The sequence below is a fragment of the Haliotis rubra genome, unplaced genomic scaffold (genome assembly GCF_003918875.1).
Source record: "Haliotis rubra isolate DU_JTF1 unplaced genomic scaffold, ASM391887v1 Scf123, whole genome shotgun sequence".
In the NCBI taxonomy this organism is placed as follows: Eukaryota; Metazoa; Mollusca; class Gastropoda; order Lepetellida; family Haliotidae; genus Haliotis; species Haliotis rubra.
In genome coordinates this window covers 827504-855159 of record NW_025765148.1, presented here as the reverse complement: position 1 = coordinate 855159, position 27656 = coordinate 827504, and the positions used below count along the sequence as shown (strand labels likewise).

At 40.3% G+C, this 27656-nt stretch overlaps 1 protein-coding gene and 3 long non-coding RNA genes across 5 annotated transcripts; 3 read left to right on the top strand and 1 right to left on the bottom strand.

Annotated features, from left to right (window-relative positions):
• Positions 1 to 36: 36 nt before the first annotated feature.
• LOC124266093 lies at positions 37 to 20105 on the top strand. Of its 2 annotated transcripts, none has more exons than XR_006895631.1 (3): positions 37 to 179; positions 859 to 949; positions 20034 to 20105. It is a non-coding gene; the product is annotated as an uncharacterized LOC124266093 (long non-coding RNA). The 2 variants fall into 2 exon arrangements; XR_006895632.1 differs by lacking the exon at positions 20034 to 20105 and adding an exon at positions 19936 to 19968.
• LOC124266095 lies at positions 6016 to 7520 on the top strand. The gene is made up of 3 exons (XR_006895634.1): positions 6016 to 6025; positions 6800 to 6802; positions 7218 to 7520. It is a non-coding gene; the product is annotated as an uncharacterized LOC124266095 (long non-coding RNA).
• LOC124266094 lies at positions 12499 to 27380 on the bottom strand. Its single transcript, XR_006895633.1, has 3 exons — positions 27370 to 27380; positions 22680 to 22683; positions 12499 to 12609 (listed from the first exon to the last, which is right to left on the bottom strand). It is a non-coding gene; the product is annotated as an uncharacterized LOC124266094 (long non-coding RNA).
• LOC124266092 (C3 and PZP-like alpha-2-macroglobulin domain-containing protein 8) lies at positions 20167 to 20989 on the top strand. The gene is made up of 2 exons (XM_046700909.1): positions 20167 to 20231; positions 20522 to 20989. The coding sequence occupies exons 1-2, from the start codon at positions 20189 to 20191 to the stop codon at positions 20980 to 20982; spliced, it is 504 nt and encodes a 167-aa protein (XP_046556865.1). The 5' UTR covers positions 20167 to 20188; the 3' UTR covers positions 20983 to 20989.
• Positions 27381 to 27656: the final 276 nt, after the last annotated feature.

The following is a 27656-nucleotide window of genomic DNA, read 5'->3' as shown; positions in this document are numbered from 1 at the left end:
GGGTGTCTGCTGCACGTAAGTGTGCCGTGGAATGCTATGCCAATCTTGGCTGTTCCTCATTTGGATTCGAACCTAATCTGCGCACCTGTCACCTTCACAAGAAACACAGTTCATCAGCACCAACCGACCTGGTGACGAAACCACCGTGGAAACACAGCGATATTTCACACTGGCCGAAGGTATGTCTCCGCATGTATGAATGTGCTTTATATTGCCAATACGTCTATGAACGTGGATCCTGAGGAGCAGTGTGTGTGTGTGAAAATATACTGATTATGTTGTCGTATGAGAAAGTCATTACCCAATGACAAAGTGACATGTTTAGGTGAGGGATACACTCTTCTTTTCCCGGAAACAAGGTACCACGACTATATGATTGTGATACACAAGTAAAAGCTACAAAACCCTTTCCACACCATAAGATTATTTTGCTAAATATGATGACAAGTGTTCGTGGAAGGTGATCGTATTCTGCTTCATCGGTGACCCCGTCATGAACACATACAATGGCTAGCCAATTGTCCATATGATGCAAAAACGGAAACGTATGGTACAAGTCAGAATTAGTAACTGCCTCGGACATCCGTTTGTCACCGATGCTTATGATACTCATAAGTGCACATTGGACCAAGCATATGGCTGAACGGTCATGCTTATGGAAACGGTTTGGTGGTTTTATAACAAGTTGTTATTCAACCACTACCTATCAATGCCTGATGTTCCTGACTCACGATGGATATAGTTTGTGCCCGATATATTTGCATTCATTTTTATATATGATCATTTTTTTTTCTTGACTAATTTCTAATTAACACTGGGAATGTATATAATTGCTGAAAATATTTTGTTTATTTTAAGGAACTCGTTGGCCCCTGCGCAGATCACACGTGTCCGTCAGGGAGGCGATGCAGTGTGCATCGTGTGACTAAAGCCCCGCTGTGTTTAGAAGGTAGGACTTTGTTCTGTATGTTCATATGGACTCTATTATATTCTGAGAAAGTGTATTTTTTTACTATTGAATTGGTATGTTTTATACTTAAACTATGATACTCAAAATACTATTTTACTTTCCTTTGATGAGATACATTTAATTAAAGTCAGTTTGTTCTCATCGCAATAGTGCCGATGCGATGGAAAATTCTGACTCACTCACTCGTATAAACGTTACACCATAGCTGTCGATAGACCTAAGAGAAACATGAAAATTGTAGCATCGGTGTCAAGTGAGACGTCAGTTTACAATCACAATGAGAATCCGTATCCCCCATTGGAATTTATCCTCGTGGACTATACCGATTCTGAAAGTCTTCTTTATGAATCGTGTGATGTAGTCTCCTGGCCCTAATAACGTCGGCTATTGCGATGGGGTAGCCCAGAGGCTAAATAGCTGCCTCGTCGCGCCGAAGACGGAGGTGCGATTCCCAACATAGGTAAAATGCGTGAAGCCTCTTCGTGGTGTCATCCGGAGTGATATTGCTGGAATATTGCTCAAAAAGGCGTAAAACCTTACTCACTCACTCACTCAATCGACCGTATGTGACTCTCCCAGCTGGGCAGCACGCCACCCGACCACAACGGTGTAGAACAGTGCTGATCGCTGTGTTTGTGCACCACCCTTTGGGGCACATTTGACGGCTATACTTAATGAAGGGTATTGGTGATCAGTGCAGCGATTTAAAGTGTAAATGTGCTTACATTGTTTTATTATATTTGGTTTACGTATTCGTCTGCTGAAAACTGATTAAAACAGGACACATATGTGTTAGTCTTTTTTCTTTCTCAGTATACATTGTCGATGAGTAGTTAACAAGCTACAAGCAGATGGAAATGGACCTCCTAAGTGTATCTCTTGCGATGAGGTGTTCACCATCAAGTATATGCCTTTTGACTGTGTGCTTTTCAAATGCAAGGGATTCACATTATCAAGACATCTTTTAAATATCTACTTAGGAGTAATTGGTCTGTATAATGAATTGTATTATGTATGTGTATGGCAAATTGTCAAAAATAATATGGTCATATGGTCATTCTAATTCTGTCATGCCATACAGTTCAAGAATCGAGTGCTTCTTAATTGAATAAAAGAATATGTTTTGTATCAAACTCTGACAGAAAGGAAACACAAATCATCGGATACGTTGCGATCTGTAATGTCTTCCTATAGGTTCGCCAATCATGGTGCACGCAATCGCAATGGGATCAATAGCATTTCCTGTTGGCAGCCTGTCTTTGAAATGTTCCTGAGCTCATTTTCCTAGGGGAACCGGCAAAAAAACTGGAAATATGACTTAAGTATTTTTGTGTACACAGTAAGCACATTATTTCCCCACACAATGCAGCTGTGTACAGTCTGTTGCTGCATAATACACACCTACAATGCAGTTGTGTAGAGACTGTTGCTGCATAATACACACCTACAATGCATCTGTTTAGGAGGATGTCTGGTCTTGAGAAAAGAGACAGAGTCATATATTGATTCATAAAATGATTTTAAATAGTTTGATTTTTTAACACATTATGTTTGTTATTACATATTCTAAGTAACGTACCGATTCTAGTACTTTTGTTAGACTGAGTCGTATCCAGGATTCGAACCTACACTCTCTGTCTCAGGCAGGTAATCACCAGCACCCAAAGTTAGCCATCTAACCTACTCAGCCACTACGGCTTTCGGACAACTGGTTTTCTCGTACCTCTCACAAGTGTAAATTCAACGACGTATGCGACACATGAGCATGAATATAGTTCCACCTGAATCAACCAAGGACGCGGCTGTATCAGTCGCTAAAGATAATCCTCCATACGGTCCATCAGCTGGAACTCGTGAGTGAGAAACTTGAGCAAGTATAGTTGAGGCGGGTTTTAGCAATAATCCAGCCAAGTAATGGTGGAAGTACCTGAAATGGGCTCTACAAATTGTGAAGAATTGAACTCAGGACCTCTTTTCACCAAGCGCTAAGGTGATCGTAAGTCACTAAGGTAACCTTAGTGCAATGTTAAAGAAAGGGAGTTATGGTTAACCTTAGTTACGGTTGCTTCGTGAAAGGATCCCATGTTCTCTGGCATGTCGAACAGAAGGCTGCAGAATGACGCCTGTTCTGTTCTGCTGCTATACCCTGGCATTTTCCATGGGCCTTTTCGAACTGTGATGTTTTATTTCCAACAGCGTGCTCTTTCTTATCTGTATATTCATCGTCTACTTCATACCAAATCAACAACAAAAAGTCTCAACAATGAACGGGAAAGGCAATTGTTGGGTAACTGAAGGCAAATACCCGACTACTGCATCAGACAGACATCATGTCGACAACTACCTGACTACTGCATCAGACAGACATCATGTTGACAAATACCTCACTACTGCAGCAGACAGACATCATGTCGACAAATACCTGACTACTGCAGCAGGCAGACATCATGTTGACAAATACCTGACTACTGCAGCAGACAGACATCATGTTGACAAATACCTGACTACTGCAACAGACAGACATCATGTCGACAAATACCTGACTACTGCAGCAGACAGACATCATGTCGACGATCAATATGCATCAGAATAATTTCGATTCAGCTGTTTGTTTTCTGTATATTTAGTAAAACTGTATGAGTTGTCGACAATTATTATTAACCCCCGGCATGTAATGCGGGGGGATATAGTCGACGCCTCGTCTGTATGTCCGTCCGTCCGTTATCATTTTGTTTCCGGAGAATAACTAAACAACCGTTCAATTTCCTTTAACAAAACGTGGTAGATATATCAAACAGAACCTAAAGTGGTTCCTTATGCTATTTGCAGGTTTTAGTCAATTTTATTTTTATTGGTTTCCATGGAAATGTTTTGGACTTAGGCTCAAAAAGGAGGGGTGGGTTTCGTTTCGAAAACTGTTCAGTATCTGTCATCAAAACTTTGTAGATATACTGAACCGCAACAGAAACGTCATCCTACCAAACATTTTGCCAGGTATGTTTCTTCTGAATGTTATTTAATTTTTCACTATTTATATTTTGGTAGACCTGGTGCGTAGCCAATGTTCAAGAAGATTTGGATTCAGATGCTGTATTTGATACAAAAATGTCATCAAAACGCAGTTACTAAAGTAATGATGGGATGAGGTTTTTGAGCGTATTTCATGAAAATGACAATGCACGTGCATCCCGAGGTGTCATCCCTATAAGAAGAGGCACCGAACATGCACCGAATCATTCACTGTTCGACAGTAGGGACATGCCACGATTATCAAAAGAACAGCGGGACCAAGCTTTAGGAAAACTGAACGCTGGCCAGACTGCAAGACATGTTGCAAATCATTTTTCTGTTCATGTTCGAACAATATACCGCCTGCAGCAACGAGTCCAAGCCCCGGGAAGCACAGCCTACCATCCTCGCAGTGGAAGACTGCCTGTGACAACGTTATGGCAAAATCGGCAGATTGTCCGTCATCACCTGCAAAATCGTTTCGCTAGGGCTACGGAAACTGCATAGACAACCATTGGCAATCACCAGAGATAAATCAGCGCCGACACAGTGCGAAGGCGTTTTAGGCAGAGAAACGTCAGATGTCGCAGGCCTTACCGGGGTCTGATCCTCACTGTTCGACACCATCGTGCTCGTCTCCAGTGGGCCACACATCATCGGAATTGGCGTCACCGGGAGTGGCGAACTTTAGTCTTCTCCGACAAAAGCCGATATTGTGTCTCGACGGCAGATGGCAGAGTGAGAGTGTGGTGACGAAGCAGGGAGCGTTTTGCAGATGATTGTGACCTGGAAAGAGACTTGTGGGGAGGTCCGAGCATAATGCTGTGGGGTGCTATAGCTCTCAATCACAAACTAGGCCCTATGGTGTTCCATAATATTGGTCCTGGTAAAGGAAATGGTGTAACATCTGCCAGCTACATTGATCAAGCGCTTAGACCCTTCGTCGTGCCACATTTTGGTCGTCATGGAACCACGTCTTCCAGCATGACAACGCGCGTGCCCATACTGCCGGAGCAACTACAGACTTTCTCTGTCAACTCTTCAATGGCCTGCCCTCAGAACACTTGTGGGACGAGATTCAGAGGAGCCTCGAAGATGTGCGATCAAGGCTGACAACTGCAGCTGAACTCTCTCAGGCGTATCACCGAATGTGGGCACAAGTTCCTACGGTATAGGACAAACTTTATGGATAACAACTTCTTTTTATTGGTGAGTGCTATGTTTCGATACAGATTCTTGTACCGTTGTCAAGCATAATACAACGGTACAAGAATCTGTATCGAAACGTCGCACTCACCAATAAAAAGAAGTTGTTATCCATAAAGTTTGTCCTATATTGTACTTCCCAACTTCTAAAATGCCGCTCAAAGAAGTTCCTATGGCCTTCATCAACCGTCTCATCAACTCCATGTACAGACGATGCAATGCTGTTGTCAACGCTCAAGGAGGCCATACGCGTTATTGACTTTCGGATCGCACTGCCGCGCCACCTATCATCATTTTGACTTGTCATTGTCTGAAATTCGTTTTCAAGTATTGATTATCAAACATGTCAATTTTGAAATCTTTCCAACAACCATCATGTTATTTACATGTGTTTGAATTAAACTGATTACCAATTTCAAAAAGGGAGTAACGGATTTTTGGCGGTTCAGTAAATATCAAACAGGACCTAGTATGGTGCCTTTTGCTATTTACAGATTTTTAGCATTTCTATTTTTCCCGGTTTCCATGGAAACGATTCGGACTTAGTCTCAAAAGGGAGGTATGGGCTTCGTTTCCGGAGCACAACTCGAAAACTTCTTAATATTTTGTAGCAGAACTTAGCAGATATGTGAGGCAGATTCCAAAGTGTTGCCTTTTGCTAATTACAGAATTTTAGCATTTTTTTAAGTCTAAAAAGACATCAAGATGGACTTTAAGTAACTGTTAGATGATTTGTTCTTTCAAACATGTGGGGGCCGGGGGAATATGTCAGCTTCTTCTTGTTTTCATCTTGTCATCGATATACTATTATCACTTGGTTACTAAGGACACCTGCTTTATGTCAGTCAATATCCTTTTGCTGAAACGGAGAAATTGATTTGATCAAATATTTATTACTCGTGCTGTCAGAAGCAGATTGATTTATCAGGAAAACGTTGCTCTATTATACGTGTGTACACAATAACCACGAAATGCACGTTCCGAATGGCTAGAGAATTCATGGCTCAGAAAAACTAAGCCAGTTGCGCGATCATTTCCAGACACTTTCCCTTTCATGTCAGTAATGGGCGTAGACGTATGAGTGCATTATCAAATTGATAAAATAGTTATTACTCGTACTGTCAGAAGCAGGTTGGTTCATTAGGAAAACGTTCCTCTATACATGTGTACACAATAACCACCACTACTATCACTGATGTTGTTCCACGACACTGTAGTACACCTGGATGTGCTACAAACGCTTCCAAACATCAACTTCATCACTTAAGATGTTGATGGCCTATGCTATTAAAACGTGATCTGCGTGTATTTTAAGGACTACTTGACAAATATGAAGCCCCAAATTTATTTTGAACACGCCTTGTCTTCTGTTTGGCAGTATAAGGGCTACTCTGCTGCTGACTACCTGAGTATCTTTAACGTCACTGTTAGCAATATTCCAGCTGCATCAGAAATGGGTACCCATGTTGGGAATCAAACTCTTTTCTTGGGCGTCTTGGGCATGATGAGCGAACACTTTAACCACTTGGCTACGCCACTGACCTTCTCTGCTGCTAAACCATGGCGTTTTCGCAAGGACCTTTCCACGAAAGTACTGTTTACACAGACAGAGAGACAGTTTAATCAGTGAAAAGGCCCTAAGTACACGCATTGTTTGGCTGCATTAATTGCGCATGTCAGTGAAACTGAGTTTCCCTACGCTTTTGGACTTGCTATAAATATAGACATGTGCTACATACAACATCAAAGTGTTCACATGAAATAATATTTAGCGTGCTGTTTGTAGTAGTTACATCACCTTAACACTCGTGATTGGCTTGGTTACCTCACAGTTTTGTGTGGCTTTGATTGACAGAATTGACACGAGGGGCGGAGTCCCGAGTTGTCAAATTCTCCTGTCAATCAAAGCCACACAAAACTGAGAGTAGATAGATAGATAGATAGATAGATAGATAGATAGATAGATAGATAGATAGATAGATAGATAGATAGATAGATAGATAGATAGATAGATAGATAGATAGATAGATAGATAGATAGAAAGATATTCTGTATTTCCTCCAGTGAACGAAGATACAATGTGATATGATATATTTACATGCAGATCAGAAACAGGGGAATACAGATAGTTACAAACAATTTACAAAGAAATGTTTCCAGTTGTTAACAGTTGTACACACATTAGTCATACATTCAAGCCATACATTATCATCAAGGGATAGACAATATTCTGTTGGAAGTCCTCCGAGTAAGAAACATAGAATCAATTCTTCATCATTGTTCCAAAGGCTAGAAAACGTATTTACATCTACTATGTCAATAATTGATTCGATAAGAAGATATCTCTGGCGGCTTGTCGGCTCGCAGTACATAAAGACATGTTTGACAATATCGTAGGCAAATGTGCCACATATACACCCTTTTGATTGGATACGCAGAGTACTAATTTGCACCGAGTTTGCAATACAGTGAAATAGATCAGGTCGTAGGATCGACATTTGCCATAATGTATGTATATTCTGGTCTCGCACTGAATAGCATCTATGTTGATTTTCCCTTGACGTTAACTCTTTACATATATGGATATTTTCAGCATCATGAATTGTTTTCGTAACATGGACATTCCCTTGTGCTTTATTAAGAAAGCTGGCAGACACGATGTATGTATGTTCTGTGTCAAAAAAGAAACTTCACATTCTTTCCTCAGGGCACTATTAAAGAACAAGAGATGGTAAGATGGTTAAATTGTTATTATTTCATTGCTGAGATCTGTGTGATGTACTCGATACACTGACAGTGCCATAATCAGTTCCATTAGGCTACACCGCCGTTCCAAAACATGGGTATACAGAATGTCAAGTCACAAGAATAAAAATGCGAAATTACTCAGTTCAATATCGTGTATGGCCGCCCCGCGCATTCACCACTACCACCACTGCCAAACATGCCGTGAACACGTGGTTGGGGATTTCCTCCTGCAAGTTCAGAGGTTGGTTCCTAAGACCACGAGGCCTTCTCCCAAGTGCATCCCAAACGTGCTTTATTGGCCAGTCCATGATGTTGATTCCAGCGTTTTGAAGGAAATTTCGTGTCAACATCGCGGTATTCGGCCGAGCATTTTCATGCTGGAACTGTAGACCTGGGCCATGAGCCGCCATGAAACAAACGAGTTCAGGGGTGAGCACCTGGTCGCGGTAAGCAGCAGCTGTGAGGTTTTCACGGATGACCAGAAGTCGGGAACGGTTGTTTCCACAGAAAGCACCCCACACCATGCAACTTCCGCCCCCGAATCTGTCGACTTCCTGTTCACAACATTGGGCATACTGTTCACAATGTCGTCTCCAGACTCTATGCCTGCCGTCCGCGAATCTGAGGGTAAACCTGGATTCATCGCTAAAGACGACTCGATTCCAGTCTCTCTGGGTCCATCGGAGGTGACGTTGGGCCCACAGCAGACGTTGACGTTGATGAGCCCACGATATGGACGTCGAGAATGGAGATTGGCAGCCCGCAACCGATTTCGAATGGTCTGTGAGGACAGTCGACCTCTAAACATCTCAGCCCTGGTTCGTGCAGCCGGCAGAAATCTGTCACGTAGGTGACGTAGGACGATTTGACGGTCTTACGTGGACGACCCGATCGGGCGATCAGAAGTGGTGCCAGTTTGTTGTAGACGACCTCGCAAGTCATACACAGTACGACGGCTGCATCCCATTGCACTTGCGACGTCAATAACTGATCTTCCCGCTTGCAACATGCCAACGGCACGTTCACATTGCACATTTGACAATCGTGGCATTTCAAGTACCGTTCGAACTGTGGTTTAAAAGTGTTTTTTCAATTCTTGAGGCCAATGCAAACATGTGCATATGAAGAAAACTTCGATGCGTGCAAAACCTGATTTGGCACTAACGTCATTTGCACGATGAATGGATGGGTTTGAGTGGGTTTTGCTAACGTTTTTCTAGAGTCGAAAGATAGGGATCCCATTTCGGAGACATACATGTATCATCAGAGAAAAATTATTCATTATTTTTCAAGTTACAATTTGTGAAGTTTCTGTTTTGACTCAGTATATTTACGTAATATGTCAGGTCGTATTTATACATTAATATTAGCATATTCTAGATAGGGGATTTGTACGTTTAACTTCTCTTTCATAACATGAGTCAAGTAAGAATTGACTAAGTTTAAAGTTTAAGACATTCTTGAATACAAAGTTTAAATAACCTCTACATAATTTGCCAAGGAACATAAGACTACGTTTTTCTATGTATGCTTGGACTGATAGTAATTTAAACAGTCTCGTGCGACAACTGTCGAAGAACATTTAGAGAGCCCCTGGATGTTTTTTACAGAAGAAAGATTGTGCTCTTTCAAGTATTTCATACTCTTTATATGTTAGTTTACACCATAATTCACAAGCAAACAGGGCACATGGTAACATAACTCTGTTCCAGACTCCACAGGCAGACATGGGGTTTAGACCACCAAAGAACGAACCATTGCAGCGATTTGTGTTGACTAACATTCTAAGTTTATCACATGATTCTTGAGTACGCACTAAAGTTGAAGATGCAGTGGTTATGTACAAGCCAGCATACACAACAAGATCTTTTTGAGTTACAATCTTCTCCCCAATGTAAAATGATGGACATGGTATATATTTTTGAGTATTACCAAACAATCAGAATACACTTTTGTCGGCATTATATTTAAGATGCCATTTACAAAAGTACTCAAAACACACATTTAGTGCACACTGTAGGCCATCTATGGCTCTACTTACAATATTTGTGTCATCTGCTAATAAGATACCTGGCACATTACCCCATGGAAAACTTAAACCGTGTTGTAATGATTCTAGTGCGGATAATAGGTCATCAATATACAATGAAAATAACCCAGCTGACAAAAGACAGCCTTGACCAACACCTTGTTTTACAGGAAATGGAGAAGATTCAACCCCCCACCCCACCCCTATTTTAACACAAGACTGCATTGAAGTATATTTAATACATAAGATACGCCACGGTTTACCACTTATACCAAAGTGATGGAGTTCATAAAATAATCCATTGAGCCATATTCTATCAAAGGCCTTCTCGTTGTCTAGAAAGACACAATACCCTGGTGAGTTTCTTTCCCTGTAATAAGCAATACTTATTCCCCGGTAATTTGAATGAGTGAGTGAGTTAATATTTAACGTCACCCTGGTAATTTGAAGGGTTGCATGTGCTTTTACCTTTTCCTTTGTGAATGGGGAGTATGGTACCAACATTAAAACCACAAGGTAGATATTCATAATGAATAATAGCATTGTAAAGTGCTACTAGGCGATTAATAACAGATCTACCGGCGTACTTTAAGTGTTCACTAACAATACCGCCAGGTCCAGGTGATTTGCCGTTCTTAAGTCGCCGAATAGTGCATAACAGTTCATCAAACGTAAAAGGACACTGAAGCAGTGTAGAAGCATCATCACAGTCATCATTAGTATTCTCAAGTTGAGATAAAGTTATTTACATAATCAGTAAAATCTGAATCAAAATTAGCATCTGTACATGGTAGAGATATATATATTTAGCAAATAGGTCACATATACCTTCCTGAGTATTACAAGATGTGTTTTCGTAAGTGAGAACTTGAGTGTATTCTTTTTTACGTTTGTATATTTTGGTAGCTTTAGAGTACTCTTGTATACCTAGTTCAGAAGCCTCATAAATTCTTTTGAATTTAAGATCATCCTCATGTTTCTTTGATTGACGATGTCGTTTTCGAAAAATACGTTTTGCTTCTTTATAAGCAATGTAGTAACTACATGTGTTCTCTTGTATCATGATTCGTGGATGAGTTGAATATTTCATGTCATGGTGAGAACATGCACACAATAGAAAGGCAGCTACAACTCTGCCTTAACAAAATCCAAAAATGGGCCAATGAAAATGGTCTTAAGTTTTCAAAATCTAAAACAAATTATATTCCGCCACCTGACATTCTTACCACACATAAAACATTTGAAAACAAAGTACTTGACGGCTTTAGACTTGCTAAAAGTAGTCTGAAATACAGAGTGGGGAAGGGATCAGACCCACTTCACTTGTACAGATCATTAGTTCGCAGTAAACTAGATTATGGCTCCACTGTCTACGGTGGAGCCTGAAAATGCAATTTAGAAAAATTAGACTCTATCCACCACCAAGGGCTGAGGCTCTGCCTGGGAGCTTTTAGGACCTCTCCGGTAGACAGTCTATATGCGGAGGCCAATCAACCTTCCCTTGAACAACGCCGCATTAAACTCTCACTGCAGTATATCACTAAATTACGTTCAAATGTGTCCAATCCAGCATACAATTGTGTTTTCAGCCCGCTATTTGAAAACTTGTTTCCTAAACTGCCAAGCCTGGTTCCACCACTTGGAATCAGGATCAAACCACACATATCTGCAGCTAAAATTGAACTCAACATCATTGCACCTTACCTACTTCTGTCCTCACCACCATGGCAAATGGTGAAACCACAGGTCGATCTTACACTCACCAAACTCAAAAAGTCTGAAACAAATCCTTTGGTGTTCCAACATAAATACAACCAGTTACGTTCGAAGTATAACCCATAGATCCATTTTCACAGACGGATCCAAGAACGCTAGAGTCATTGGAGCCAAGACTGTCTCCTCTAGGATCCCCGACAACAGTTCCATTTTCGCCGCTGAAGCCAAAGCTATCTTCTCACCGTTGACCTACATTCAACAGCAAAAACATTCCAAAAACTTCATCGTTTTCACAGATTCATTATCCTGCCTTCAAGCACTTCAAAATGTGACTTCAAGTCACCCAATCATCCTGGACATATTAGAACTTCACAACGACCTTTCTACTGGCCAATGTGACATCGTCCTCTGCTGGTTGCCGGGTCACGTCGGCATAGCAGGTAACACCAAGGCCGATGCTGCAGCAAAAGCAGCTCTTGACAATCCCCTATCTCCACTGCTAATCCCGTACAGTGATTTCAAACCCACTTTCAAAAGCTATACTCGGGACCTGATGCAAAAAAGGTGGGACACTCAAGCAGGAAGAAACAAACTCCATGAATTGAAGCCAACAATAGGTTATACCTACTTGGGTTGTCAGTCAAGACGTGATGAAGTAATTTTATGACGAAGTCGTATTGGCCACAGTCGATTTACACATGACTATCTGCTGAAAACGGATGGGGATGGACCCCCCATGTGTGTCTCTTGCGGTGAGGTTTTCACCATCAAGCATATTCTGCTTGAATGCGTGGACTTATCGTCTGCAAGGGACTCACATTATGATGCAACAAACCTAAAAGATCTGTTCTCCCACGTGAGCGCTCATCTCATAGTGAACTACCTGAGGGAAGTTGATCTGTATCACAAATTGTAACTGCGAAATATGAAACTATGAAACGTGACTAACAAATTGCCTGCCTTTAAATTTGATGCTATGACTTTCTTTGCTTTTAAATGACAATGTAATCAATATATGTCCTTGAAATAAAACTCATTCCGAGTATGTACTTACGATGTTTACTAATGCAAACTTGTTCTCGTCACTATATGGCTGGAATAATGCCGATGTGACGTAAAGCCAACTCAACAACAACTATCAGAATTGCTGCAGAATGGAGAGATTGGGTTACATATGCATAATGAGCTTCGATATATTCTTCTGGAGATGTATACTGGGAGCATTCGAATTCAACATTTCTAAAATAGTTTTCAGTTTCATACTGATACAATGAGATATCTACTGGATTGGCTTTTTGCCAATTTAGATGTATACCACCAGTATAGCTGTATGTAGGAGTTTCACTACGAAACACCTTGGGGATAGCAAAACGGTCGGATGCAGCATAGCTTGTGTTATTGTCAATAGCATAACCCAGTACCCTATTTCTGAGATCACAAACTATGAAGACGTAGTCAATCAAACTTCTTTGTGTTTTACACTTGTTGGAATAAGTAAAAACATTACTATCATCCAGAGGTATAACAGATACAAGGTTTCGTTCTGTAAGAACCCTATTTAGATGCCTAGCTCTACGCTTTGAGTCAAACAGTGTCTTATGTCAGCATTAGGGCGGTGGGGTAGCCTAGTGGTTAAAGCGTTGGCTCGTCACGCCGAAGACCCGGGTTCGAATCCCCACATGGGTACAATGTGTGAAGCCCATTTCTGGTGTTCCCTCGCCGTGATGTAGCTTTAATATTGCTAAAAGCGGCGTAAAACTAAACTCAAGTCAGTCAGTCAGTCAGTTATGTCAGCATTAAAATCTCCAACTAATATTGTCTCTGCTTCTTGAGCGCACTTGTCATATAGATCAAAGGTATTATACAGTTCTTCACAATATCGAGAAACAAGCACGTTTGTGGACGGAAGACGGGTGCCAATTAAAAAGGTTGTGCTCCCGTTAATGGTCACCTTTGCACCCGGGATGTTGTCACTCTCTGATACGTAGAGCGCAGAGCTGTTTAATGTTTTCCGGATATACAGAGCAACACCACCTGCTCCTCTCTGTGACGAATGGTCAGTTCTACACTTATAGTATACACTAAAAGAGTCATGTAGATCGAGCAGTGTTGATATTTCAGACTTATTCATCCAATGTTCGTTAATGAATAGAGCATCACAGCCATCGAGCTTTGTTTTGAGATGGGGCAAACAGTTACTAGCACCCCGTACATTCCACGTTATTACACTGAAAGCTGCCATGAGAATATACACAACTCCACACCACGCCCTACGTGTTTGCTTCATTGTCGTGTCGTCATTGTACCAATCGCTGTTTGGAATCCAGTCCCTACAGTTTACGTTTTCGGGCCAGAAGCACTCGTCGCCATGTATAATATCCACACATCGTCTTGACACTGTTATTCTGATCGTGTATGTTGGATAACGTCCCTCTTCCCAATGTTTCATCAGCCTTGTATTGGAGACGTTAACGCCACGTTCTTTGGCATATTCACAGATGGCATCTTTAACGACTTCGTAAGGTTATACATAACTCAGTACAAATCGTTTGTTTCTATTTCTGGATACTCCTGAGAAACACTTTTTCCAGTGGTTAGTGAAAGTGACGTTTCTTCTGTCTGTTGACTGGTTTCGTCTCGTGTGTGAGGAGTAGTGGTTGTTAGTGACGTAATCTACTGTACCAATGTCCACAGGAGGGTTGATATCATAGCTTGTCTGGGTCTCCACTGTGACGTCATCATTGAATGGCTGGGGAGTGCTGACAGGGCTTGATTGACTATCCCTGGGCTCCATTGTCGTCTTGCTTGGCGTGGTTACATCAGTGCTTGTATCCTTGAGGGCCTCTGAATACAGTAGCTTGTGCCTTGTACTTACGCAATCCATTTTGCCCTCAATTGCTCGTACGCACTTTTCAGTGGAGTTGAGCTTTGAATTTAGGCTATCTTTTGTGTCTTTCAGTTCTAAGTCTTTCTGCTTTATCTGATTGCGTAATTTCACTACTTCTGACATGAGAGTTTTTTCACTATGGCGAAGAGAAGTTATCTCTTCTTTACAACACTTGACCTCGTCAGATTTTCCATCATAGGCTTCAAACAGCTGCATCATGTCTCTATCATATTTTTCCTCAAAGGTTTCTAATTGTTTACATACAGACTCAAACTTCTTTATCATATCTTCATGAATACACATCATCTTAGATAGCATTTGCGAGGCAATATCTTTATCCATATCATTTAATTCATGTTGAACTTTGGGCTGGACCGACTTAACCCTGCTCAGAACTTCAGTCTGTATAACATGTGACTGTATAGCTCCCTTGTAGAACTTATACAGTAGATACACGTCAGATGCATACTTTTCTGCAATTGACTTTGACTGGCCATTTCTTTTCACCCTCTTCACAAGAGTTCCCTCCGGAAAATCCCGACACTCAGTTTTAGCAATATCATATATAGCTTGTCTGATATGGTTCAAACCTTCATCATCATCGACATTTGAATCGACCAGCGTTTGTTCACACGTTTTCCTGTCATTAGCACCTATAATGTCATTAAGTTCATTCAAAATATTATAATCCAGTGGATCAGGGTTCTGTGTTTGATAATACTGTGAAGAGTTCATGTCGGCCAAATTCGTGATAACATCATATAGGAAGAGCAGAACTCTCAAAAGCACGTCCGTTCACCTCGACACCCCAAGCCAAAATGTATAGTTAAGGCCACTTTTAGCAATAATCTAGCCAAGTAATGGTGGGGAGTACCTGAAATGGGCTCTACAAATTGTGAAGAATGGACCCCACGACCTCTTTTCACCAAGCGCTAAGGTGATCGTAAGTCACTAAGGTAACCTTAGTGCAATGTTAAAGAAGGGGAGTTATGGTTAACCTTAGTTACGGTTGCTTCGTGAAAGGAGCCCATGTTCTCTGGCATGTCAAACAGAAGGCTGCAGAATGACGCCTGTTCTGTTCTGCTGCTAAACCCTGGCATTTTCCATGGGCCGTTACGAACTGTGATGTTTTATTTCCAACAGCGTGCTCTTTCTTATCTGTATATTCATCTTCTACTTCATACCAAATCAACAACAAAAAGTCTCAACAATGAACGGGAAAGGCAATTGTTGGGTAACTGAAGACAAATACCCGACTACTGCAGCAGACAGACATCATGTTGACAAATACCTGACTATTGCAGCAGACAGACATCATGTTGACAAATACCTGACTACTGCAGCAGACAGACGTCATGTCGACAAATACCTGACTACTGCAGCAGACAGACGTCATGTCGACAAATACCTGACTACTGCAGCAGACAGACATCATGTCGACAATCAATATGCATCAGAATAATTTCAATTCAGCTGTTTGTGTTCTGTATATTTAGTAAAACTGTATGAGTTGTCGGCAATTATTGTTAACCCCCAGCATGTAATGCGGGGGGATATAGTCAACGCCTCGTCCCTATGTCCGTCCGTCCGTCCGTAATCATTTTGTTTCCGGAGAATAACTCAAAAACCGTTCAATATCTTTCAACAAAACGTGGTAGATATATCAAACAGAACCTAAAGTGGCGACTTTTGCTATTTGCAGGTTTTTGTCATTTTTATTTTTATTGGTTTCTATGGAAATGTTTTTGACTTAGGCTCAAAAAGGAGGGGTGGGTTTCGTTTCGAAAACTGTTCAGTATCTTTCATCAAAGCCTTGTAGATATACTGAACCGCAACAGAAACGTCATCCTACCAAACATTTTGCCAGAAATGTTTCTTCTGAATGTTATTTAATTTTTCACTATTTATATTTTGGTAGACCTGGTGCGTTGCCAATGTTCAAGAAAATTTGGGTTCAGATGCTGTATTTGATACAAAAAAACGTCGTCAAAACGCAGTTACTAAAGTATGGTAGGACGAGGTTTTTGTGTGTATTTCATGAAAATGACAATGCACGTGCATCCCGAGGTGTCATCCCTATAAGAAGAGGCACCGAACATGCTCCGAATCATTCACTGTTCGACAGTAGGGACATGCCATGATTATCAAAGGAACAGAGGGACCAAGCTTTAGCAAGACTGAATGCTGGCCAGACTGCAAGACATGTTGCAAATCATTTTTCTGTTCATGTTCGAACAATATACCACCTGCAGCAACGAGTCCAAGCCCCCGGGAAGCACAGCCTACCATCCTCGCAGTGGAAGACTGCCTGTGACAACGTTGAGGCAAAATCGGCAGATTGTCTGTCATCACCTGCAAAATCGTTTCCCTTGGGCTACGGAAACTGCACAGACAACCATTGGCAATCACCAGAGACCAATCAGCGCTGACACAGTGCGAAGGCGTTTATGGAAGAGAAACGTCAGATGTTGCAGGCCTTACCGGGGTCTGATCCTCACTGTTCGACATCGTCGTGCTCGCCTCCAGTGGGCCACACACGACGACGTGTCGTGTGTGGCGACGACGCGGGGGAGCGTTTTGCAGATGATTGTGTCCTGGAAAGAGACTCGTGGGGAGGTCCGAGCATAATTCTGTTGGGTGCTATAGCTCTCAATCACAAACCTGGCCCTATGGTATTCCATAATATTGGTCCTGGTAAAGGAAATGGTGTAACATCTGCCCGCTACATTGATCAAGTGCTGAGACCCTTCGTCCTGCCACATTTTGGTCGTCATGGAAACCACGTCTTCCAGCATGACAACGCGCGTGCCCATACTGCCGGAGCAACTACAGACTTTCTCCGTCAACACGGCATACAAACTCTTCAATGGCCTGCCCTCAGAACAATTGTGGGACGAGATTCAGAGGAGCCTCGAAGATGTGCGATTAAGGCTGACAACTGCAGCTGAACTCTCTCAGGCGTATCACCGAATGTGGGCACAAGTTCTTACGGCCTTCATCAACCGTCTCATCAACTCCATGTACAGACGATGCAACGCTGTTGTCAACGCTCAAGGAGGCCATACGCCTTATTGACTTTCGAATCAAACTGCCGCGCCACCTGTCAACATTTTGACTTGTCATTGTCTGAAATTCGTTTTTAAGTATTGATTATCAAACATGTTTTCATCTTGTCATCAATATACTATTATCACTTGGTTACTAACGACACCTGCTTTATGTCAGTCAATATCCTTTTGCTGAAACGGAGAAATTGATTTGATCAAATATTTATTACTCGTGCTGTCAGAAGCAGATTTATTAATCAGGAAAACGTTGCTCTATTTTACGTGTGTACACAATAACCACGAAATGCACGTTCAGAATGGCTAGACATTTCATGGCTCAGAAAAACAGGTTGAGCGATCATTTCCAAACACTTTCCCTTTCGTGTTAGTAATGGGCGTAGACGTATAAATGCATAATTAAATTGATCAAATAGTTATTACTCGTACTGTCGGAAGCAGATTGGTTCATTAGGAAAACGTTGCTCTATACATGTGTACACAATAACCACCACGACTATCACTGAGGTTGTTCCACGGCACTGTAGTACTCCTGAATGTGCTACAAACGCTTTCAAACTTCAACTTCATCACTTAAGTTGTTGGAAGCCTATGCTATTAAAACGTGATGAACGTGTATTTTAAGGACTACTTGACAAATTTGAAGCCACAAATTTATTTTGAACACGCGTTGTCTTCTGTTTGGCAGTATAAGGGCTACTCTGCTGCTGACTAACTGAGTGTGTTTTACGTGACTGTTAGCAATATTCCAGCAACATAAGAAATGGGTACCCATGTTGGGAATCAAACTCTTTTCTTTGGCGTCTTGGGCATGATGAGCGAACACTTTAACCATTTGGGTACCCCACTGACCTTCTGCTGCTAAACCATGGCTTTTTCACAAGGACCTTTCCACGAAAGTGCTGTTTACACAGACAGAGAGACAGTTCAATCAGTGAAAAGGCCCTAAGTACACGCATTGTTTGGCTGCATAATTGCTCATGTCAGTGAAACTGAGTTTCCCTACGCTTTTAGACTTGATATAAATATAGACATGCGTTACATACAACATCAAAGTGTCCACATGAAATAATATTTAGCGTGCTCTTTATACTGTCATGTTCAACCTGAAGGCAAATAATTGCAACCTGTTTACAGTATACTACTGCATACTTCTCTTCAATTATATCTCATGGAAGAATCGGTTATATAGTCTGTGGTTGTTGGCATTAATGAAAGGAGGCACATTAGGTAAATACAGTCAGTTGTCACCCAACAACAACGTAATTCAACTTGGCTTCTCCAGCAGAATTTCACTATTCATCACAATGCTGATGTTTGTTGTGATTTGATTCACATATAATGTCTTAATCGTAATATACCCGCAGCTTTTAAAAGAGATTTTTAAGAGCATATGCTCTGTCGCTTTTGCTCCTGTACTAAATGATTTCTATATTGATGTAACAAAAGAAACCACACATCTGATGTTTTGAGACTATTAAAACAACGTTAATGTTTTGCTAGTAATGTTCCAATTGGGTACGATATCTATGGTGTTATTGCAACACGTACACAATGCTTGTAACTTGTGAGTCGCAATCAAAGCACTTTTCTAAATATTACGCTGTTTTCATGAAAACATTTTACCAAAGCATCAGGTGTGTACATTTTTTTGTACGTCAGTTTACTATTCCAATCAATTAATCTCGTAATTGTCAGTCCCTAGTATGGTGATCTACCTTCAGTTGCAGGCGATACACACCCCGTTTTTATATTGTACTGTCCTCATTTGAAATCCAACTTTAGAGAATGATGCTATTTTAAATTCTTGATACTGTGTTATTCTAGTTAGTTTTACTGTCCTTCGTCAAACAGTTTTTGAATATATGTATTTATCATGAATTTATATCTATTTGTAGTCACGGTATGCCTGAAATAGACGATATGCCTGAAATAGACTTACTCAAAATTGTCAATACACAAAACACATGCATGAACTTATATCTTCCCACCACCTGCTACTACGAGATCCCTGCAGAATTTTATTCGTTATTTAATCCACAGATGATGTCAATAAGCCAGATGTTTGTTCTGAAGAACCTGTAAATCTGAAGAACTGGAGTCTGTAGTTATAGCTACATATGAGTTATAGCTACATATGAGTTATAGCTACATATGAGTTATAGCTACATAATATGTCCACACCAGATTGTTTGCAGGCCACTGTGGTTCGATTGAATTTTTGCTTATTGTATTGTGACATTGTTCGTGCTGGAAAGAATGGGACAGTCTATGACTGTGCAATTTCAACTATTCTCCTCCACAGCTGAAATCTATCAACCAGATGTCTGTCCTGACGAGCGAACACTTTAACTACAAGGCTACCCCGCCGCCCCCAATTTCACGGAATTTTCTACTCCGCAGGGGAAATCTATCAGCCAGATGTCTGTTCTGACGAACCCATTCCCAACGCATTTTGCAGTTCTGAATCCAAGCTAGCAGGGGTTGTGATGTCATGTATCTGTCACACAAACTACAGAGATGTAACGCTGGACGTCGTCAGCGTCAACAACACCTGCATGGCTGATGGCAGTTGGACTCCGCACGTGATTAATTGCACAGGTAAACCTTTTTTAAAGTAAGTATTGTGCTTTTGTGTCTGTCAGCAACTGTTTGTTTCACAGAAAGGGTGTACTTATGTAGGACTGATACCACTTGGCGCGGATAATGGCTTGGTGTGTCTTGCGTCTCTCCATTGTTAAACCAGTAAACCTGAGAGCAAAACCCGGGTCACATCAGAAAGCCTTCCATATTGTGTATTCCCATTTGCTCTGCTACAAGAGAGAAGGGTTAACGTTTGTTCTTTACTGTCACTAACAATTACCAACATACTCAAATCATTTCATCCCCAGGTCCCTACGTCGGACTGACCACACCTAATATCGGCACATACACCTTCCAACAGATATCAACCAGCAACCTTCAAACTATCGCAGGCGGCACCTCCACCGTGGTATTTCTGGTCAAGACGTGCTACGATGCCAACTTTGCCCTACACACAAATCCCAACAAGTATGCTACTGCTATGTATGAGGTGTCATTTGGTGGTCACGGTAACTCCAGGTCCTTTATCAATGGGTGCCTTCAGTGCAATAACAAGGCTTCCCTCTTTGAATCATCTATTGTATCCTGCAACAAGTACAGACCATTTTGGCTCAGCTGGAAGAATGGCGTCATCTCTGCAGGAAAGGGACTGGTTGCTGGGAGCGATCAATTCATGGAATGGACCCCAGCTAGTCCCATTGTAATAAATCACGTTAGTATCAGCACCTATAATAATAATCCAGGCACATGGCTCTTCCTAGAGCAGTAGAACCGTCGTCGTGGAACAGCCTCACAGTTATGTGAGTGGGGTAATATTTAACTTCAAATAGGAAATATTTCAGCCAGATGAACAATTTATATTCTAAAACGAATCTACAGCAAGACAAAACAAATATGTCGACAAGGGACAGTAAAATTGGTATCATAAAACGATATCACTGTGGGGACCAGTACAATATAAATACTAGGGCCCATGTGGATGTACAGTACCTTTGCTACCTGCATGAACCCACGCTTGGTTTACACCATCCCTTCAGCCGTTGGCGATTGTACTCCAATTTAACACGGAGGATGAAACATACTTTGAATGAAATGGGACTCACAAACCCTCTAAGGGGGACCATCGTTTCATGCAACTAGACCCCACTTTGAAAGTATTGCCACTAACAGTCGAAGTTAGGAATTCACATTACAAATACAAAATCACTGACTGTTAACGAATTATGAATAATATCAATTTCCTTTTAAAAACAATTAAAAAATAAATGAGAACTAATATTAATAAAAGGATCCTTCACACGTTTGACATATTGATTCCTTTTGATGGAAAAATCAAAGCAGTCAAGTGATTTTTTTAATCACAAGGAATACAAAATGAACGATCCTCAACTTTTAATGATATATATCTGGCATGGAAAATGCCTCATCGTCGCATAATGACCTCTTTAAAAATTCACTTTTAACTCAAGTAGGTGTAACCATTAGTTGGTTTTATTTGATGTAATTTTATCATTCTTACTTGAGTTTCGCGCTTCTGTTGCATTAGATCACGGATGTAAGATCTAATGCTGGTTTGTAATCGGAGTATGGAATAAGAAATGGTGTCCCGGGTTTTAGCAGCAGAAGCGGCCTTATGTAACCCCAAATTTCAACATGGCCAGAAGAAAGAACAATATATACGTCAATTATTTCAATTACAAGTGGATATTCACAAAACGTTTTGTTATCTTGAATTCACGCACTGCAAATAAAGATAGATTTACAAGAATGCTGGATGCTTGTACATTTCATTTTTGTAGATATAATATTTACGCAAATTCACAATTTTATAAATATTCACCAATGGAGATATTGGTGTGTATTGTTTTATGATTTTTCTGTATGTAGTTTTAGGTTATTGTACAGTGGTGACTGAACTGAAATTTGCCAAGAGGACAGCGTTATGTTAGTGGTATCTTCAGTAATATAAATATCTTTACGATCTGATGTCGTCATTGATGTATAAGGTAAAAGGTAGCGGGCTTAAGATACACCCCTGTCTTATTCCTTGAAACACTGGAAGAATTCTGTTAGATCACTGGAAGGTCTGACACATGATTTTAGTTTGGAATACATGTTTTGCAGGGCTGTATGTTATAGTTGATGACTCGTTTCCAAAGATATGAATGATTTAAGTCGTCGAAGGTTTTCTAAAAGTCTATGAAAAAGCAATAGAAACGGACAATCAATTTTGGCCGATATTTTCTGATCATTCCATGCAGAATACGGTGAATATGTTGTCCACCGGTGAGTTGTCCATTCTAAATCCGGCCTGGTTTTCACATAAAATACTATTATCAGATGTCCATTGCTGTAAACTTTGAGTTATTATTTTTATGAAAGATTTCCCGTAAATGTGACGTCCTTCTCTAGTCATCAACTAATTTAGCGATCTGCCCTTAAGGAGGGGACATATTACAGCTCGACACCACTCGTCGGAAAATTTCCTGATTCAAGAATCTTGCTGAAAAGGGGTAAAGGTACAACCGATATCACATCAGAAGGGTGGCTCAGTATTTCTGAAGGTATACAATCACAGCCTGGTGACTTCTTCTGCTTTAGAACAGAGCAGAACAGAACAGAACTTTATTTCAGTAACAGGCCTCCGGCCCAAAAAACATATATAAATTTATGGATAATTGGAGCACATATAATGTATTTCATTTAGATTTGTTTCTCTTGTCAACAAATTATAAAAAATAGACATACATCCTTGATGATATTAACATTTTTATTCAGTACTATAGATGTAAAATTAATAATTGATTGACATTTACTAAAATGTTTTGATATGTTCTTATTTCTGATATGAGAATAGGCATCACAGATATAAAACACATACCATTCATCTTCAACAACGAAGATACCATTTAATTTGCAAAACAGCCAATGCCCTTCATTATATACCACATTAATGTATCTACCAGTTTCAACTGCTAGTTTTCAGATTATAACACCGAAATCGGGGACTTTTAAATATTGAGGGATATCATTATTTATCAAGTAGGTATCTACATTTAACAAAGAATTTAATAAAATCATTTACAGCTGCTATCCAAAGACGATTGCCAAGATTGGAATAAATTATCTTGTAATCTCTTTTTAAATGATTCAATAAATATTTTGTGATTACCAACATCCTGGCTTATCCAAACAAATCCAAAACCAAATTGAGAAAGAATATTTTTAATTCTAGTTGTCCATGAATTTCGACCTACCCTGTCTAAAGATAATAGCATAAAATAACATTGTGTTGGTAATCTATAGTCAGGCATGTTTAGAAGTCTGCACCAGTATTTCACTGCATTGTTCTGCTTTAGTTGTTCTTGTTAGCTCAGTTAAAGTTATAGGTGCATTAAGACACTGTGCTGTTCCATTTTCACAGTTAATACACTGGTTATCGTGTAGAGATAAGAAATCTTCCATCAAAGTCAGTTTCTGTTCATTGTTTAGTCAACTCTCAAAGTGTTTCAGCCTCCCTATTGTGTTAGTAGATTTTGTTTTCAATTTCTTGAGTTACTTCCAAAGGTCTTCATTACTGTGTTTAATTGACAGAAGATTATAAACTCCTTTCGTGTTCTTCTTAATTTGTTTCTACAAATATCTCTGAATGTCGATTTTAATGCACCTGGCGCATGTCTATCTCACGTTATGCAGATCTGTTTTGTTCTTTTGTAAGTCTTGTCATCTCCTGTCATGCGTTGATGGAAGCAGACGTGTCTAGAGTGAGTGAGTTAAAATTTACACGTTTCTTGAGATGTCGAGGGGAACTTTATGTTCAAAAAAGGGTGAAATACGTCGATTGTTTGGTGGCGGTAGTGGAAGTGGAGTCATAAGTGCAGAAATTGCATGTGATAGGTGCACCAGATATCGGGACGTGATCCTGCAGCATCATTCTGCACACAAACGACTGCTACAGATGCCAACGCCAAACCATCCCGTATTGTTCTCATGGTGTAATGATCTTTAGTTGCTTTTGAGGTTTTGTAATTAAACTTTGAAAGATAATGTAATGTGTCCTTATTGAAGAGTGTATAACAAATACATCTGAAAATTGCCAACTTGGAGAAACTTTTGCAAACCATTCCTCACAATCTAATTACATACCTCGTGTTCAGAGGTACCACAGGCAGCAAGAAAATAGGTAGATTTGAATATTGAATACTGGGGATTACAAGGAAACTTGTTCACTCCATGAATAATGCACCGACGTTGAGCAGGCATATGACACTGCAGCGTCAGTCATTATTATAATAATAAATGTTAATTTATAATGCGCCTTGTCCATGTACAACACAAGGCACATGCTCAAAGCGCTAACACAGTGGATGGATAAAATACATACATACAATGAGGGAATTGTGGCTGGTCATAATACAATGAAAACAGATGAGTCTTGAGCAGATGTTTGAAGGAATTAAACTCAACTGCTGAATTAATGGTGATAGGGAGAGGGTTCCAAAGTAGAGGGGCAGAACAAGCCAGGGATTTCCTTCCAAACGTATGCAGTTTGAAACGAGACATGGAGCGTAAGTTCAGATTCTGAAATGGAGCTGTCTTTCTGGAGTGTAAGTGGTAAGAGGTTCTTGTAAGTATTCCGGATTTGCGCCATTGAGGCTTTTGTACACAAAACACAAAAAAATAAAGTTGAATCTTGATTTAAGAGGAAGTCAGTGCAGGGTTTTCACGACATGTGTTATGACAAGTGTGAGAAATTCTACTAATGATTCGGGCGGCTGTATTTTTTGACATTTGGTAATTTTGAAAGCAGCATCAGAGAAATATGGAGGCTATTGCAATAGTCAGGTCTTCATATTGTATTAGGCGCGTTCTAATAGGCAGCCAAGTGAGAGGAGTTTCAATGCGGAATGTACCCTATTGTTTCCCTGCTCATGGTTTATTGTGGACTTGTGTGCGTTGTGTAATATTAATATAAGGTGGGAAAACTACAAAACCAGAAGAACAGTTTACAATTCATCTTCGGTTCAATGACATCTGTCAATCCTTTCAACTAAATATGACAAAAGGCAGAAATGTAAATACTAATAATTTATTCTGTTAAATGAAAGCAAGGAAAATATAAAAAATGATAACAAACATAGCTCTTCACTCAAGAAACCTTTCCTACACTACATTCTATATATTCTACTTTATTCCCATAACTAATTTCCCCCCCAACCCACACTACCTACATGATATAAAATACCCAACAAATATACTACATCACCACATATGTATATATCTACCATACTACTGTACAATTCCCATCTCTCCTTTTATCCCACCCGGCTACCGTCAACAGCACATCAACAGCTAGTCTTAAAGGTCACATGCAACCAAAAAATCAAACATAATTAAAACACAATTATCACTTCTTCATGACATATAATATGCATTGCTGATTATGAAAATACAAATAAACAAAATTATAAGCGTATAATCGCTAATCAAAAGTGCAATATTTTGTACTTGGGTTTACCTCCCTCGAAACGAAGCAGCCGGGATACCGAACCCAGTCAGAGCGGGTGGGTGCGCACTCAAGTGTAACGGCTGGTTCATTTGCAGATGCTGCCTGCACGGCTCATTGTGTGTGTATATACAGAAAGTTGGGTTTTGTAAATACATGCTCATTTTTGTGTATAACATTTTGCAATCAACAGACATCATAACATGTCATGTGTTCAAGTATCACACCTGCTTGTCTGTGTAATTACATAATGTGACAGAGACCGAACTCGGGCCATAAATCAATGCGTTTTGTTTATGGTGTATAGCCTGATTGGTGTTAAGTTCAAATTGCATGTGGTCAGTGATCGCAGTTGTGTATTCAATATTGTCATTAGCAGACAGGCAGGCAGACACACAGGTGTCAATAAAACAAGACATTGAGTTTTGTCTGTGACAGCGACATATCTATATCACAGTTAGAAATTGTGTCAACTCTAAATCATGACATTACTTTTAAGTATCGAACTGAGAAAGTGACTCGGTAAGAAGAATGTGTGGTGAAATAGACAAATGAAATTATATAAACAGTTTATTCATTGTTATAACATACAAAAAGCTCGCGCCTGTGAGATATCAAAAAAACATTATGAAAATAGCTCACACCAAAGCTTTAACCGAGTATTCACCAGACAGCCCACTTCCAAGTTGCGCGAACCTATTTCACTGCGCACGTGCTATGAGCGCAGCCCAGCTGTTGAAACCTGTATTCCCCAGAAACGTCTGGGGTAAATTAGTGAAACGTTTGAACTCCGATTTCGCGCGTTTTTTTTCATCGCGTTATTTTTCAACTTTATAAGTTGAATTTGCATTTTTGACGCTTTGTTTCGGTAAGTCCATACCGAAAGGTATCAGAATCTGCAGAGTTGTGTTTTACGTTGCATGTGACCTTTAAGGGAAACCTAACGAGCCAGATGGAATATCCCCCGCAGAGGCAGTGGACTTACTGCTCGTATCACCTACATGCCAGACAATTATATCGGTCTTATATACCCCGTGAGCTAATCTCCGAAAGGTCATCGCGACGTGTTACCATTGGTTAAGACCATAGTAAACAACTTCACTGCGGCACTTCACATCTTTTGCATCAGCACCAGCATGGCGGACAGCGAAGCGATGCGAAAAATACCCAGTTACCTAACATGACCGACGAAGGATATTCAAAGAAATTATACTGCCAAACGTGAGTAATAAGTAGAATAATGACAACACGATAACGTCAATACAGCGCTTAAATAATAGTTGAAAACGTAATTATATGCCACATGATTAACCTGTGAGATAATTGTTTACAATCACTCAAAAACATGTACTGAAATCCACCCAACCTCCATCACCATTCTCGCCAACAACCAAACGGACTTCACTAAACGCAAGGTCACAGAAGCCATTCACATCAAACGCCACAAGCCCACCAAGACCAAGGATACTTCATTCCATCAGCTTATGATCCACTCCTCCACCAAGCCCGATCTATTGTATAAACATCGCATCTATTGTATAAACATCTCATTGTAACTACATTGTAACCATCAGCTTATGATCCACTCCTCCACCAAGCCCGATCTATTGTATAAACATCGCATCTATTGTATAAACATCTCATTGTAACTACATTGTAACCATCAGCTTATGATACACTCCTCCACCAAGCCCAATCTATTGTATAAACATCGCATCTATTGTATAAACATCTCATTGTAACTACATCTCTGGCTTCCATTCACTATCCTTTGTGTACTCACTGGCTTCATTAGCTTACTGCTTAGCCAATCATGGCAATTATGTTCTTTCCTTTGTTTATTATGTTGTTTCATTGTTCTATACAGTATATATATGCAGCTCTTACACTTCATGTATCACTCTTGCTTGACAACGGTACAAGAACCTGTATCGAAA